Source organism: Nicotiana attenuata, unplaced genomic scaffold (genome assembly GCF_001879085.1).
Source record: "Nicotiana attenuata strain UT unplaced genomic scaffold, NIATTr2, whole genome shotgun sequence".
Taxonomy (NCBI): Eukaryota; Viridiplantae; Streptophyta; class Magnoliopsida; order Solanales; family Solanaceae; genus Nicotiana; species Nicotiana attenuata.
Genome location: NW_017671339.1, coordinates 49,329 through 63,108, shown reverse-complemented (window position 1 = coordinate 63,108; position 13,780 = coordinate 49,329). Strand labels below are relative to the sequence as shown.

The following is a 13,780-nucleotide window of genomic DNA, read 5'->3' as shown; positions in this document are numbered from 1 at the left end:
AATCCTTAAAATAATATTCTCTCATTGCACCCTTTTTCATCACTGACAAGTGTAAATACATCTGGCACAACTGGAATCTGAAACTACTCCAATAGTCAATTGATAAAGACTATACTAGACAATGTAAGAGAAGTCTTAAAAAGTTACTCCACTATATACGTACAAGCCGAGGGTTAATATTTAGACTTAGCTTTTGTGACTTATAATTATCAAAACAATCCTTTATTTTATGATTTCTCTATCACTTCATCCTTTTTCATCATTGAGAAGTGTTAATGCCAGATGAAATTCTCACCAAATAGCTGAATAACAAAAAAAAAAAAAAAAAACGTACGTGCTAAGTATTAACTAGTACCGGACTGCTAGTATTACATTAATAATAAGCAGTCTGCTAATCTTCATATCTAACAAAAACTTGATATAGATTAATATATTCTAACACAAAAACCTAAACATAAAAATTACTTGAAGACACTTTAATAGTAGTAATTTTTTTTTTTTAACACCATAGTCCTTAACAAGAAATTTTTTTAATTAGTGGACCACTTGATCATCAGTTTTATTCTTTGGTGGTCCATCAATCAAATATGGGACAACATATTGTTGCATTTCTTGAATATCCATTCCAAGGTGATATCCTGGTAACTTTATGAACTTCACTTTTCCAGCTTTATCCAATGTTTGTAATCCAAACGTATCCTCTAGATAAAGATTAGTCTGCCAAAAAAAAATATTATTACTCCTAAAATGTAACATGTTTTTTTATTTTAAAAAGTAGAAATAGGATAATAATATTACCTGTTGCGGTGGCAAAATTTGAGAGTAGGTTCCATCTTGATAAAAGCCAAACCAAGAACTTTCTTTTGGATTTATCACATTGTCATTTTCAAACTGTAAATATATTCAAAATAAAATGGGGATTCTATAGTAAATATATTATTGAATAAATAAATGTAGTTGGAGATTAAGAAAGATTTTTTTTTTTTTTTTTAAAAAGGAGCAAAATGTACCATGATAAGGACAAGGTTCTGCAAGCTGGTGAAACGTTGCTTATAAATGGGATTAGTTGCATTAGGAATTTCATTATTAAGCTTTGGCAGATACCTACAACCTCTCAAGTATCCATCAATATCCTGGAGGGTAAAAAAGAGAACACCAAATTAAAGAAAATGTTATATTTTGTTGGGAAAATGACACTGTATAGCTGCTTTTGAAATAATAGCAAAATAAATGTATTTTTTTGTATATTTTTTGTGTATATATACATTATGTATGTAATATACAAAAATTATACAAATTTATACATTTGTTCGACTACCAAATGTAAATAGTTTCTGCCGCGGGTTAAAAGTGGAAAAAACCCTAATTTGTTTCCATAAAAGATAAGAATATTTAAGTATATAAACAAAGAAATATAAGTTAATAAACAAGAATACTCACATTTGGAAGCTTGGTGTAGCCACTAGGAGCATAATGAGCCTAAGATTTGCAGATTAATTAAAACTCAATGTGTTAGAAATAATTACTTGAAATATTTGAAAGCAAAAAGAAAAATATTAAAAGAGATTTTGAAGAGAGTATTACTTGAACATAGTCAGAGTATATTCCAACTCCAGAAGCACCACCAGCTCCAGCACACCAAGGACCACCCTATCAATTAAAGAACACTAATTATTTTTATTATTATCGGTATAGTTTAACTTGTAATAGCATGTTAATTGTCATTCGTATTAAATTACCAAATTTACTTATAGTAGAGATTCACATGTAGCTACTTAAGGGGGGGGGGGGGGGGGGGGAATTGAAATACATTATTATTCTGTTGTGCTGTTATTTTTTAATATTTAGTCTTTTATGCTCTTTGTTGTTGGTTAGTCGCGATCGAATTTTCGCATTATTAAGTTTGTTTTTACACCATCAATACATAGATATAAACTATATTATTATAACTATTATCGTTATTGTTGTTATTACTACGAGTCTACGACATGGATGGATGCAAAATTACTTACAGCGCAGGCAGGAGCATCAGCAACACCAGCATTAGGTCCACCTATTGAGATAAAATTCTTGACCTATGGCACAATTAAGTTCCAAAAAAAAAAAGACCACAAAATGCAAAAAAATGAAACGTAAATAATGAACATAAAAAGAAAAAAGTATTGGTAAAATATAATTGTGATAAAATTCTCACTGGAGGTGCTCCATCACAGAACTCTATAAGCCCTCTAGCTACCATATTTCCCTGAAAAAAACACATTTCCCATAAATAAAATATAGATCGCCACACAAAGGAGACTTGGAGCAACGGTAAAGTTGTCTCTGTGTGACTTATAGATCACGAATTTGAGTCGTGAAAGCAGTCACTAATGCTTACATTAGGGCAAGCTATCTACATCACACTCTTTAAGGTACGACCCTTCTCGAACCCTACGTGAATGCAGTATGCTTTCTGCACCGTCTGCCCTTAAATTGCCATACATTTAATTGGAAGACATAAGGAAAAAGTAAGGGAGACACATTTATGGTTATAGATGAATATTTACCTGTGAGAGACCAACTAAATTGTAACTTTGTTGAAGTTCATTCATTCCCTTCACCTATAATTTAATTTCAGACATTGTCAATATGATTTCATTTTTATTTTATTTTATTTCTAGAAAGGAAAGTTGAAAAGAGAAACAAAAAGAATCTCGTTACCTTTTCACAAGCAATTTGAACCTACAAAAGTACAACATGGGCAAAAAGAAAAGGCACGGATTACAATTCATAAAAAGCACAAGAATTTTATGCAATTAATTAATTGTATCGAAATAATGAGAAACAATAAGAATCACTACTTTATTTCAACTGTTACCTGATTGTCTAGAGGCATGCTGTAGGAATCATACGCTCCATTTCCAATTTCTCTGCACAAAAAAAAAATCTGATTAAAATTACCTATAACATTATGTAATTTTATGTAATTAGTATATCAAAATAAGCCTTAGGACTAACTCACACCCCAAAAACTAGCTCGAAGGGAGGAGGATTACCCAAGCCGTATAAAGTTTGGGCATTAATCCTCCTCCCTTCGAGCTAAGCTAGCTTTGGGGTGTGAGTTAGGCCCAAGACTTATTTTGACATATACCTAATTTGGTAACTTAAAAGATAAGGTAAATAACATGATGTAATAGGTAAAAGTTACACTATTATGGTGTAAAAATTCAACTCTGACTTGTATTTCTCACCTTCATCCCTAGTGGAAATTGTCAGTAATAATCATAAGACGAAAACAACAACAACATATTCAAAAAAATTATGGAGGTAGGGTCTGGGGAGGGTAGTCAATAGTGTATAGGCAAACCTTAATTCTACCTTGTGAAGGTAGAGAGATTGTTCCCGATAGACCTCGACTCAAGAAAAACAATAGCGATAATGAAGACACAGCAAAATAACAAAGTGTTAAGATAACCGAAGCAAAGGATACAAGTAGTAATAGAAATCGAAAAATAAGATAATACGAGAATGGTAATAATAATATTGATATATGTGAAAAATAAGGAACATATACGTTGTCCCAAACTCGAGTATGTACTATCCTTCAACCCTAACACTCGATCTCCATATCCCTCCGTCTAGGGTCAGTAATAACAATGATAAGTATAACAAATTTATGGTTTAGATGATTGATTCATGGATGAGAAGAAGACAAATTAAATATGTAGTTATTAAAGTAATAACAAGGAAAACAAACAAATAACGTACAAGCAGTATCCATTAGATCTAGACAAGAGGCTGAGTTGTGACGTATAAAATGTACTTCCTGCATCATTACACGACTGTCCAAGCCCTGCCATGGCCCAAAAAAAAAGAAAAAAAGAAAAAAAAATCGTAATTCTCCATTTCAAAAAAAGGAAAAAAGGAAATATTAAAATTTTATTACACAATATATATAAATACAAATATTACCATGCAATACTATGAAAGGAGTAGAAAACGAAAGACATATGGAACAAAAGACTGAAATGATAAAGAGAATGAAAGTTTCTGAACATAAATAAGCCATCGATTGAACTTCTTCTTTTTCTTGATCTTTTTTTTCTTTTTTTCTCTAAATACAAATATAAATCGCTTTCTTCTTTGTTTACAGGTTTTGCAAAGAAGAAATGGAGGGATGTGCAGAAGTTTCAGCTTTAGTAAGCTATGGATATATACTACCACTTTAAGAGCAATCAATATGGGGACAAATTTAGAATTATTTCCTTTATTCCTCCTCTTTCTAAATATTTTTCCACTTTTTTTGGATGAGTTTTATTTGGCAATTTTGGATATCCAATTAGTGCTTTGATTTGTTTGCCTTATAATACCTTATTAAGGGTTTCCTTTGTCATAAAGTCTATTATTTGCCCAAAAAAAGAAAAGGAAATGAGTTCCAATGTCAAGTGTGTGTGAGTTATACTTATGTAAAATTATCCTTAAAAAGCCATAGGTGCATATTAATTGGTTATATATTTCTCATCTTTATGTCATTTAATAGGAAAGGTTTGGTCTATTTTCTTACTTCTTTAAGTAGCAAAATTTTAACTTAAAACGGATGATTAGAACTATTTTCATTTCTAGCCAAATACTTTAACATCTTAGCAAATGGAAAGCAACATTTCAGTATACAATCTTAAGTGTAACTGAGAGTCCTATTACATCTAACTGGGCCACTTCAATTCCATATATATATATATATATATATATATATATATATATATATATATATATATATAATTATAATATATAGGGGTAAGGTCTACGTATACTTTGCCCTCCCCAGACCTCATAATGTGAAAATATACTGGGTACGTTGTTGTTGTTTTTTTTCAAACACAAATTCTTTGTTTATTGGTTGAAAATGGGCTAGCTTTATTTATGTGCAAGATTCTAATTCCAGCAAAGAACCTTTGCTCCTCCATTGTTCACGTGCCAACTTCCACCAAAAAAGAAATTAATTAAAATTTAGTCAAAGTGAACTGATACACAATATTTGTAACGGCATAATTCAGTCAGGCCGATTCTCATTAACTAATTATCTAAGATTTTGGCAGCTCCAGATATATGATGAAAGAAGTTCACGCTATATATACTATAATAATATATATATATATTCTTCCTGAATTATGAGCGTAATCCCTGCATAAAAGTAATCATCTTTATTCCTAATACCGACGTATCAAAGATCTAAGAGATTTGACAGATTGAGTTGTATTAGTTATTGATATAGGAATCTTTTATCAGGCATAGAAAGATTTTCAAGTTGTTAGTTTGTTTGTGCATGGCAAAACAAGACTTCTTTGAATAAAAATGTGACATGGTGTAATTTTTAAAGAAGAAAATGACACTAAAATGACACTATATAATCACTCTCAAAATAATAGCCGAAAAATATTTTGTTTATATATATATATATATATATATATATATATATATATATATATATATATATATATATATATATATATATATATANATATATAGTTTTGGCCACGGGCTAAATGCAATCTTTACCCTAATTTAAAATGGGTATGTAAAACTGTTTCAGTTGTATACTAAATTTCATTATAGATCCAGCAGAAGTAGTTTAGGTATGTACCCTTATATTTAGCAGTCATTTTCATCTTTCTTTCTTTGGTTTGAAATGTTTCTTGTCAATTGACTCTGTTTTAGCAAATCTTACCATCTTATACTACATTTTTGGAGCTCTAGTTGGGGCACTATAGTAACAAAAACTCACACAAAAGTAACACAGTTGCTAGTAATGCTATCTGCTATTAGTGGTATATCACATACATGTACAAACAAGATAACATAAAGCTTACAATCAAAGCCATGTTATACTTCAATGACGTTGTATATCGTGTAATCATCCAACGATCAAACAATCAAATCAACGGTTAAGGGACTGATTCATCTATGGTCAAACCAAGTAGATCGGCGAAGAAGCTCTTGACAGGTGCAGGCCAATTATAAGATGAGGAACCTTCAAATGTAAAAATGGTTGATGACTCGTCTTGCAAATCATGCATTGCCACGCTCTCCACATTTACAGAGCTCCCGTCTGTTGATGCATTCTCTGCTAGGTATGGAACAACATGCTTTCTCATATCACTTGAAGAAATTTGAAGGTGATTCCCAGCTACTTTGACATATTGCACCTTCCCAGAATCGTCCAAGGTTTTCAAACCAATCCAATCCTCGGTGTAGAGCTCAGTCTGACAAAAAATTAAGGCAATAATCTCAATACGGTAAACTTCAAGCACATGTAGGGAAAAGCAAAATTTCTTTTCAAGATTGTTGAGCTTACCTTTTGTGGACTTGCAAGGCAGGAAAAAAAAAACTAGGATTATGTGGTAAGGTTAAGACAAGACGTTATGATGGGTGTGCAAGGGCAGATGTAAGACTTAGTGCTGTAAATTAGCAAAGAAACCATCGACATTAATCATCAAAATTAAAGAAATCGATCATATTACAGAATTGGAAATTCTATAGGTAAGTCCTTGAATTACAGTTATCCCCGGGAACATGACAGAAGTTCAAAGGGCCTAGTTCGAGATATAATTCAGTTGAGCTTGTTTCTAGTTTGACAAATGTCGACCTCAAGCCTTAAGAACTCGGTCACAGTTAATTAGAAAGAAACACGAGCACACTACATTGACCAATCATTGCAATTAATCGTTGAATGTCAGATAGTACTAAAGAATGGAGCTTCTACCGATAACTCCTTGGAGTTCAGTTAGCCTGCCAACAGGATTGAAGCATAAAAGCCTAGTTCGAGATCCCATTCAGTTGAATTTATTATAGTTTGATACATGTTGAATTAGAACAGTGACATTTTTGCACGTCTAATCGAGTCCACTTGAATATAAAAATTCTTATCTCTGTAGCTTCTCATTTATGTGAAGGGGTTTACTTGCGTTTTCAAAAAAAAAAGAGATAAATGCACGACATAAATGGCAAAAGAGGCTTGATTAAACAATATGGAGGAGCAGAAAAGTCTTGGAAAATTTATCCTTAAATTGTCAATATCTTGATCTCGAGCTTGCGTTTTGTTCTGCAAGCACAATTGACTTTTAGCTTCAAATGAGGCTGAAGCTCAAAATCAAAGCCGTGCATAATACATTCTGGTTGAGTCAAGATTAACTAGCTCTTAAACTTGGCTTGATTCAAGTCCCACCTAATTGGACTGAACCCAACCCTATGAAACTTTTTGTGGCGTTTACTTAGCCACTGCATAACACCTTGGTGGCAATTATTGAGGACACTTTATTGCCCTATTGTTTCGGAATTAACGGTAAGTAGAAAAGAAAAGGTAGCAAATATGACCTCTACATAGTAAGTTTCTTTCTACCTATTTAGTCCATTCAGAAACACCACAACACACCCCTATCTTATTTTCAATGGTTACAGATGCAATCCAACAAATTAGAACATGTAAGCAAAGGTAAACTACTGTATAGGCAGTATTCTGGGTACTTTGAGGGAAAACAGAGGAAAAGAAAAGGATGAGAAAGAACAAACTGCATGAAGAAATTGATCACGGGCGAAATGTCTTGTTTATTGTAACAGCAGCAAATGGTAATATAAACCGAACAATACTCTTAACCAGATTTAACAGCATACCTTATTTGGTGGCAAAATGGGGTCAAACGCCCCATCTGGATAATATCCAAACCAAGAAGTCTCCCTTGGTATCAAAACAGTGTCATGTTCAAACTGTGAATAAGAAAGAAAAAGAACACAGGAAAGAAGAGTGCGATGTTACTGTAACTGCTGCAAATTGCGGTCATTTGACACAAACTGAAACAAAGAAACAAAAAGAGAATGCAATGGCAGGACTGCAGCACAAACCATGATAAGGACAAGATTCTCCAAGCTGCTGAACCGTTTCTTATAGGTGGAATTTCTGTGACTAGGGATTTCATTGTTAAGCTTTGGGAGAAAATGACAGGCTTTCATGTACCCAGCAATATTCTGTGAAGAGAGAGATACAAGTTAAGCTTCCAAACGTGAAAGATTGGTAAAAAAATTTTGCCTCGCCACCCCACTCTAGGAGAAAACAACTCATCCTGGACAAAACAATCATTGGAAGTTTCAAACTTCCAAAAGAAAGAAAAGGAGATTAATTTACTTTTGAGACACCATATTTTTAACACGCGGAACTTCACATTTTCATGGCATTCACAACCATCACCTTCTTTCAGCATTTTTTTCAACATCCAGCTGCGGTATTCTTTGATTTCAAATTCAGAAGAAAAAGCGCATTATAAAATGGTAACTATAAAATAAAGCAAATAAGAATTAGTTAACAAATGGATCTAAAATTCCTCCCCTTGATTTTGCATCATCAACAACAAACCTAAAATCCCAAAATGCAGCAGCCACCAGATACAGTCAACTCCTCTCTATCCTTCAAAGAATTTACATGCAACCACTTCTTTCTCTTCAACCAATAACTCGTACAAAATAGAGAAATAGAGACAAGCCATCTAGAATAGATAGGATAAGCATTATGAATTTTGGAGTGTGAGCATTGTGGCTTATCAAATTGTTCTCTTTTTAGTGCAACCAGGCTTTTTGCAAATTTGAAATTTGATTTTAGATATTCCATTCCCACCAATATACAGAGAAGAAGCAAAGTTGTGAAGCAACTAAAAAATGTCATATGATTGTTTGCAGATCACATTATGACATTACGTAATGCGAAATGCAAAAATATGCCACTTACATTTGGAAGCTTGAGATACCCACTAGGAGCCAAGTGAGCCTGCAAATTAAATATTATCATTCCAAGGAAGCATGCCAAACTTCCCTTGGTAAATAAAACAGAATCAGAACTTTGTAATACCTGGACGAATGCAGAGTATATCTCCGACTTGATTAGACTATCAGCAATAATGCAAAAAATGCCAGACTGCAAAATGAATTTGAGATCAAGAGCAATGTGAAAACATGCCAAGGAGTATGATTCGGTGATAAAAAATCTATAAATCAGCCTCGTCACCCTGCTGCAGCGAAACCACTACTGTGGTCGTATTTCACCTCAATAATTATCATCAAGAAGCTAGAACAGTGGCTAAGAGGCTTCTGTTAACTTTTCCCAAAGGAAGAAGGCAGATGACCAAAAAGAAAAATCCTTACATAAACCAGCTACCAGAAACTACCAAGTAAACTTGTCTTTTTGAAGGATAGATAGCAAATGATGGTATAAAACTATACAAACACTTACACCACAGAGAGGAACTGAAGCAGTGCCAGCATGAGGTCCTCCTAAGGAAATAAAATTCTTAACCTGTCACGGGAACAAGCAAAAATGCTTATTATTGAAATTTCTCAAGTACAGCAAACATAAGGCCTAGACAGATGACAACAGTAGCATGTCGAATAGATAGTGTAAAGAAAAGCCGCATGAAAGACTAAGAAGTTCAATGATTTCTCTCTTGGACTTCTCCTTTTTCCTTCTATGGAGAACTGAAAAATTAAAGATTTCTCCGTTCACTATAAATAATGCAGATTACAAGGTTGGGAAGCAGCACGTTTTAACCTGTCATCCCTTTAGGTAGTCAATAAATATATCACTTTGTTCCTCCAATTACTGTAAAGAAGGAGATAAAGTACTTTTTCTCGTCGTATTTTTTGTTTTTCTTCATTTTTCATTCGCATTCCCATCACACAAATTGGGGAATCTTGTTTTTTCTCCAAAAACCACAGATTGATGAGTAATGCAAGAAAGACTGGATGTATTTTTCGATTCCGAGCAATATATGTGATGGACTATTCTCCAGAAGCACAAATACTAATGAAGTTCGCCAGGTAAAGACCTCAAAATTATTTCCACTGCTGATGGTAGGCCCTCAAATTCGGAAAAATGACTTCTACTGATGGTTTCCCCACTTTGTGAGATTACACTGGGTATGTTGTTGTTGACTTATACTGATGGTGAAGTTAATACTTAGGCTGTCGTTTTAAGGGAATGAGGACAAGGTGAAGAGTTATAATTCTGAGTTTCTGACAATCTACCAACAACCTTGCTAGGAGTGGAAATTAGAAACTGGAACTGGAGAACCGACATTCTGTAGGAGATAAAGAAAAACAACGCGGAGCCTAAGATTTTTGTTTTAAAGGAACATTATTATATTTGAGAAGTGAGCCCAAGGAGTCTTCATTCCCACAGTAATTTTCTAGTTTCAAGGTTCCATTGTCCTAGTGAATAATGGGAGAGCTCACTGCAAATAAGATAATTGTAACCAGTCACAGACTGATATATAGAGCGGTTAATCATAGTTTACACGGAGGTACACATCCACATATGTCGCAAGAGCTGGATTGAAATGACTAGAAAAAGAAAGACCTGATTTGACTTGAGCAAATAAAATCAGAAGTCAATCGGAATTACATGAAGAAAGCCAAATGCCTGCTTTAAGCTTTTTCCCTACCTGTGGTCCTCCCTCGCAAAATTCAACAACAGCTCGGCCTATTAGATTACCCTGCCTCATAAGCAGATGAGCAGTAAATATGCAGTCCATGCAGCCTCAAACCAATTGAATCCAAAATATTACATCACAAAATAAGCATATACTTTCCAAGCGAATAATAGTGTTATTATATCATGTGTCTTGCATGACCCAGACGCTATTAGTTTTGGATGTTTGGTACGAGTTAGGCCAGTTCGGTAATTGCAGATTTAGTTCAAGGATCATACTGGTCACCAACAGATTATTTGGATTAAATAAATCCAAGTGGAATTAGTTAAGGATCATATTGACACACAAATATGATACTAAGTGATGGAAAGTACACTCATAAAAGTAGTATGCAAATTTAGAAGATCTAGTTTCTTGAATAACCTGGGAGAGACCAACTATGTTGTAACCATCTTGGAGTTCTTTCATTTCCTTCACCTGTACTCAAAAATTTGTTTCGCCAGTGAGTAAAACAAACACGGGAGATTATCCACAATAAAATCCACTAAGTGACATAGCCCCATCACCTTGCTACACACTACATCAGCCTGCACACGAAAAAGAACAGATCAGAACTAGGTTCTCAAGATTTCATTGCCCAAGACGACTAGTATTTAAATTATAATGCAATGTCATTACCTGATCCTCTAAAGTCATAAACCAAGAGTCCCATGATCCATTTCCGATTTCCCTACGAGGGGAAAGTTCAAAGAGAGTGCAATTATTAAACAATATAAGTTACATAACCATATGTGGAGAACAAAACGCTGATGATTTTGTAGGACTTGGACCATAGAATAGAATCATATAAGCTAAGACTGTGTTGGAAATAGATTAGATTCAGCAAGTACAATTCAAAATGCAAAATCCTGAACCCCAGCCATACTAATTGGTAAACTCTCTATTGACAGATAACAAGACATGGTGACATAATACCTTTTCTTCAGACCTATTTCAACTATGGCTTCAAGGGAAAACAAAACAATTCCTACTAATGATCTTGAAAAAAACTACATAAAAACTAGGAGACATTAGAAATCTTTTTTTTTTTTCATTTTCTTCTGGTGTGCAGAGGGGGGTGGGTGGAGCGCTTGAGATGTCTTTGAGGAAACTTTCTAATCCACTTTGCTGATTATCATGCAGCTTTATTCATGCATCAGTCTTTTTCGATAAGTGAAGATTAAGTAATCAATTGTGCATGATTTCAAAGAACAACCATTCTCCACAATTGACTCCAACTCTGATATTGACGCATAAACTCTTCTGCTTCAGAATAATAACGGCTAGCTAAAAGTGAGTCTATTACAAGCTAGCCCATGACACAACTTGTGATAAATAGAGTGCATATTCACCATTTATTCTCGACTTCATTGTATAAGTTGCTTCTCTAAGCTAGTAGCTTATCAAAAAATAATCAGAGGAATATAGTAATCATTATCAAAATGCTTAAGCTGTATCAACCAAACACTAAAACAACTAACTAAAGCCTAATCAGCAATAACATTACTTCAAGAAAAGGAAAAGGAACTACAACTTTTTTATCAAGGAAAAAGGAACTACAACTTATATGAAACTCTTCCCATGTGGTATGTTGAAAAATGTTTGACACCATTCTAAACATGTTTCACAATTTTCAACAGTTCAGATTCATTTAACTATTCAAAATACAATTTTGATGTGATAAATTCTCTATGAAACTTGCAATCATCAATTTAGTATTTTGTTCCACTACGACTAACATACTTCATATGTCGAATTAACTTTTCAAACTTCGTTGTCAATCAAACAAAACACCTTTTATTTCAGAAGAAGCAGTTCTGCATACAGATACAGCGTTAGCAGAAATGTGCCACACGCCAAATAAGATTATCCTCAGACCCAATTTATAAGACCCTCTTTCCATTTTGGAATGTCCCAAAATATGTGACACCATTTGATTAACTCTATACAAACTCCACCACTTTCAAGAATTCAAAATTCATTTAACTATTCAAATTTTATACTTTGATAATAAATTTTCTTTAACAAACTAACTTCATCAATTGTCCTATTATTGTTTTTCCACTAAGATTAGTATAATACAAAAGTCAAATAAACATCTTTTACAAAGAGATATTACCTTTTTTATGAAGTCAAATAAACATATTAAGCTTCATGACACTTTAATATAAAAGAGACAACTTTTATACGGATGAATAGTATTTTAATTAGAACAGATAAAGATTAATAAGCAGTTTTGCAATCATATACAAAGTAATAGCAGAAATTTGCTACATGCCAAATAAGATCAGTATATCATATGGGCATACTAAGTATAGCTCCTAAACCAATTTCAGATAAATACAAAAAGAGAGAAGACATATTACAAGCAATATCCTTCAGATTTAGACCATTCACTTAGTTCTTCAGTGAAACGTTTGACTCCATTGTGTGAACACTGATCTCCAATTCCTACAACCACCAACTCTAATAATTAGTTAATAATCCACACAAAACCAACAAATAATCAAATATTTATATGAAAATAGTAATATTAACAGTAAAAAAAAGTTGAGGAACAAGAATAATTAATACCATGGAGTACAATAAAGGGAACAGAGGATGATATTGGAACCCCAACAACAAGAATCAAGATAAGGAAGAACCAAGATTGGAACCCCATCAAATATTTTCTTGAAAAAAAAGAATCTTTTTTTGGTCAATATGTTTTTTTTTTGGAATTATTTTTCCACAGTGTCGTCCTCTCCAGGAACTTTTGAAGGAGAGTGGAAGTCGTGTAGGTGGAGTCTGTATATGAACTAAACTGAAGAACCAAAGCAATAAATGAGAAACGGTGGTTAAATTTTAGAGCAACCAATCACAATCCAATACAAGAATCAGTCATCAGGGCATGCGGCTCATTTGTCGTTTTCTATTTCTATTATTTCTTCAATAATTACTGTTGAGTGGACTATAAATACTTTTTCTTGTATTTTTATTAAATACGGGAGTTTTAATGTTTTTTTTCTCTTGGAATTAAGATATACTAGAAGTATTCTCCCTAACTATCTCCTGTGGCTGAAATTCGCAATATTGGTGCTTAAGTTATGTTATTTCATTTTGGCACGTTACTATTTAACTCTCAACTTTTTAAATATAAAAAACTTTAGTCTTCAATCAAACCCTGCACTGCTTAACACAAACCCGATATTTGGGTCGAATAGTAAAATAAAGAGTTTTATTATAGGCGTTCAAAACTTTTTTAGCTCGCAACTACCTCTAACTAAGAAGACTGTTGGTGAGGAAATCGATCT

General features: G+C 33.3%; 2 protein-coding genes across 3 annotated transcripts; both read right to left on the bottom strand.

Moving 5' to 3' along the window:
• Window positions 1-394: 394 nt before the first annotated feature.
• Window positions 395-4,166, bottom strand: LOC109207650 (palmitoyl-protein thioesterase 1-like). The gene is made up of 12 exons (XM_019370599.1): window positions 3,952-4,166; window positions 3,748-3,832; window positions 2,858-2,909; window positions 2,701-2,721; window positions 2,547-2,600; window positions 2,195-2,245; window positions 2,013-2,075; window positions 1,585-1,650; window positions 1,441-1,479; window positions 1,011-1,133; window positions 799-891; window positions 395-717 (listed from the first exon to the last, which is right to left on the bottom strand). The coding sequence occupies exons 1-12, from the start codon at window positions 4,046-4,048 to the stop codon at window positions 535-537; spliced, it is 927 nt and encodes a 308-aa protein (XP_019226144.1). The 5' UTR covers window positions 4,049-4,166; the 3' UTR covers window positions 395-534.
• A 1,581-nt stretch (window positions 4,167-5,747) lies between these two features.
• On the bottom strand, window positions 5,748-13,386 carry LOC109207656 (palmitoyl-protein thioesterase 1-like). 2 transcript variants are annotated; one of them, XM_019370609.1, is made up of 12 exons: window positions 13,062-13,386; window positions 12,854-12,938; window positions 11,127-11,178; window positions 11,015-11,035; window positions 10,872-10,925; window positions 10,461-10,511; window positions 9,254-9,316; window positions 8,873-8,938; window positions 8,753-8,791; window positions 7,876-7,998; window positions 7,648-7,740; window positions 5,748-6,239 (listed from the first exon to the last, which is right to left on the bottom strand). In XM_019370609.1, the coding sequence occupies exons 1-12, from the start codon at window positions 13,147-13,149 to the stop codon at window positions 5,922-5,924; spliced, it is 1,053 nt and encodes a 350-aa protein (XP_019226154.1). In that variant the 5' UTR covers window positions 13,150-13,386; the 3' UTR covers window positions 5,748-5,921. The 2 variants fall into 2 exon arrangements, with proteins under 2 accessions (XP_019226154.1, XP_019226155.1); XM_019370610.1 differs by lacking the exon at window positions 10,461-10,511 and having other exon boundaries at window positions 13,062-13,385.
• Window positions 13,387-13,780: the final 394 nt, after the last annotated feature.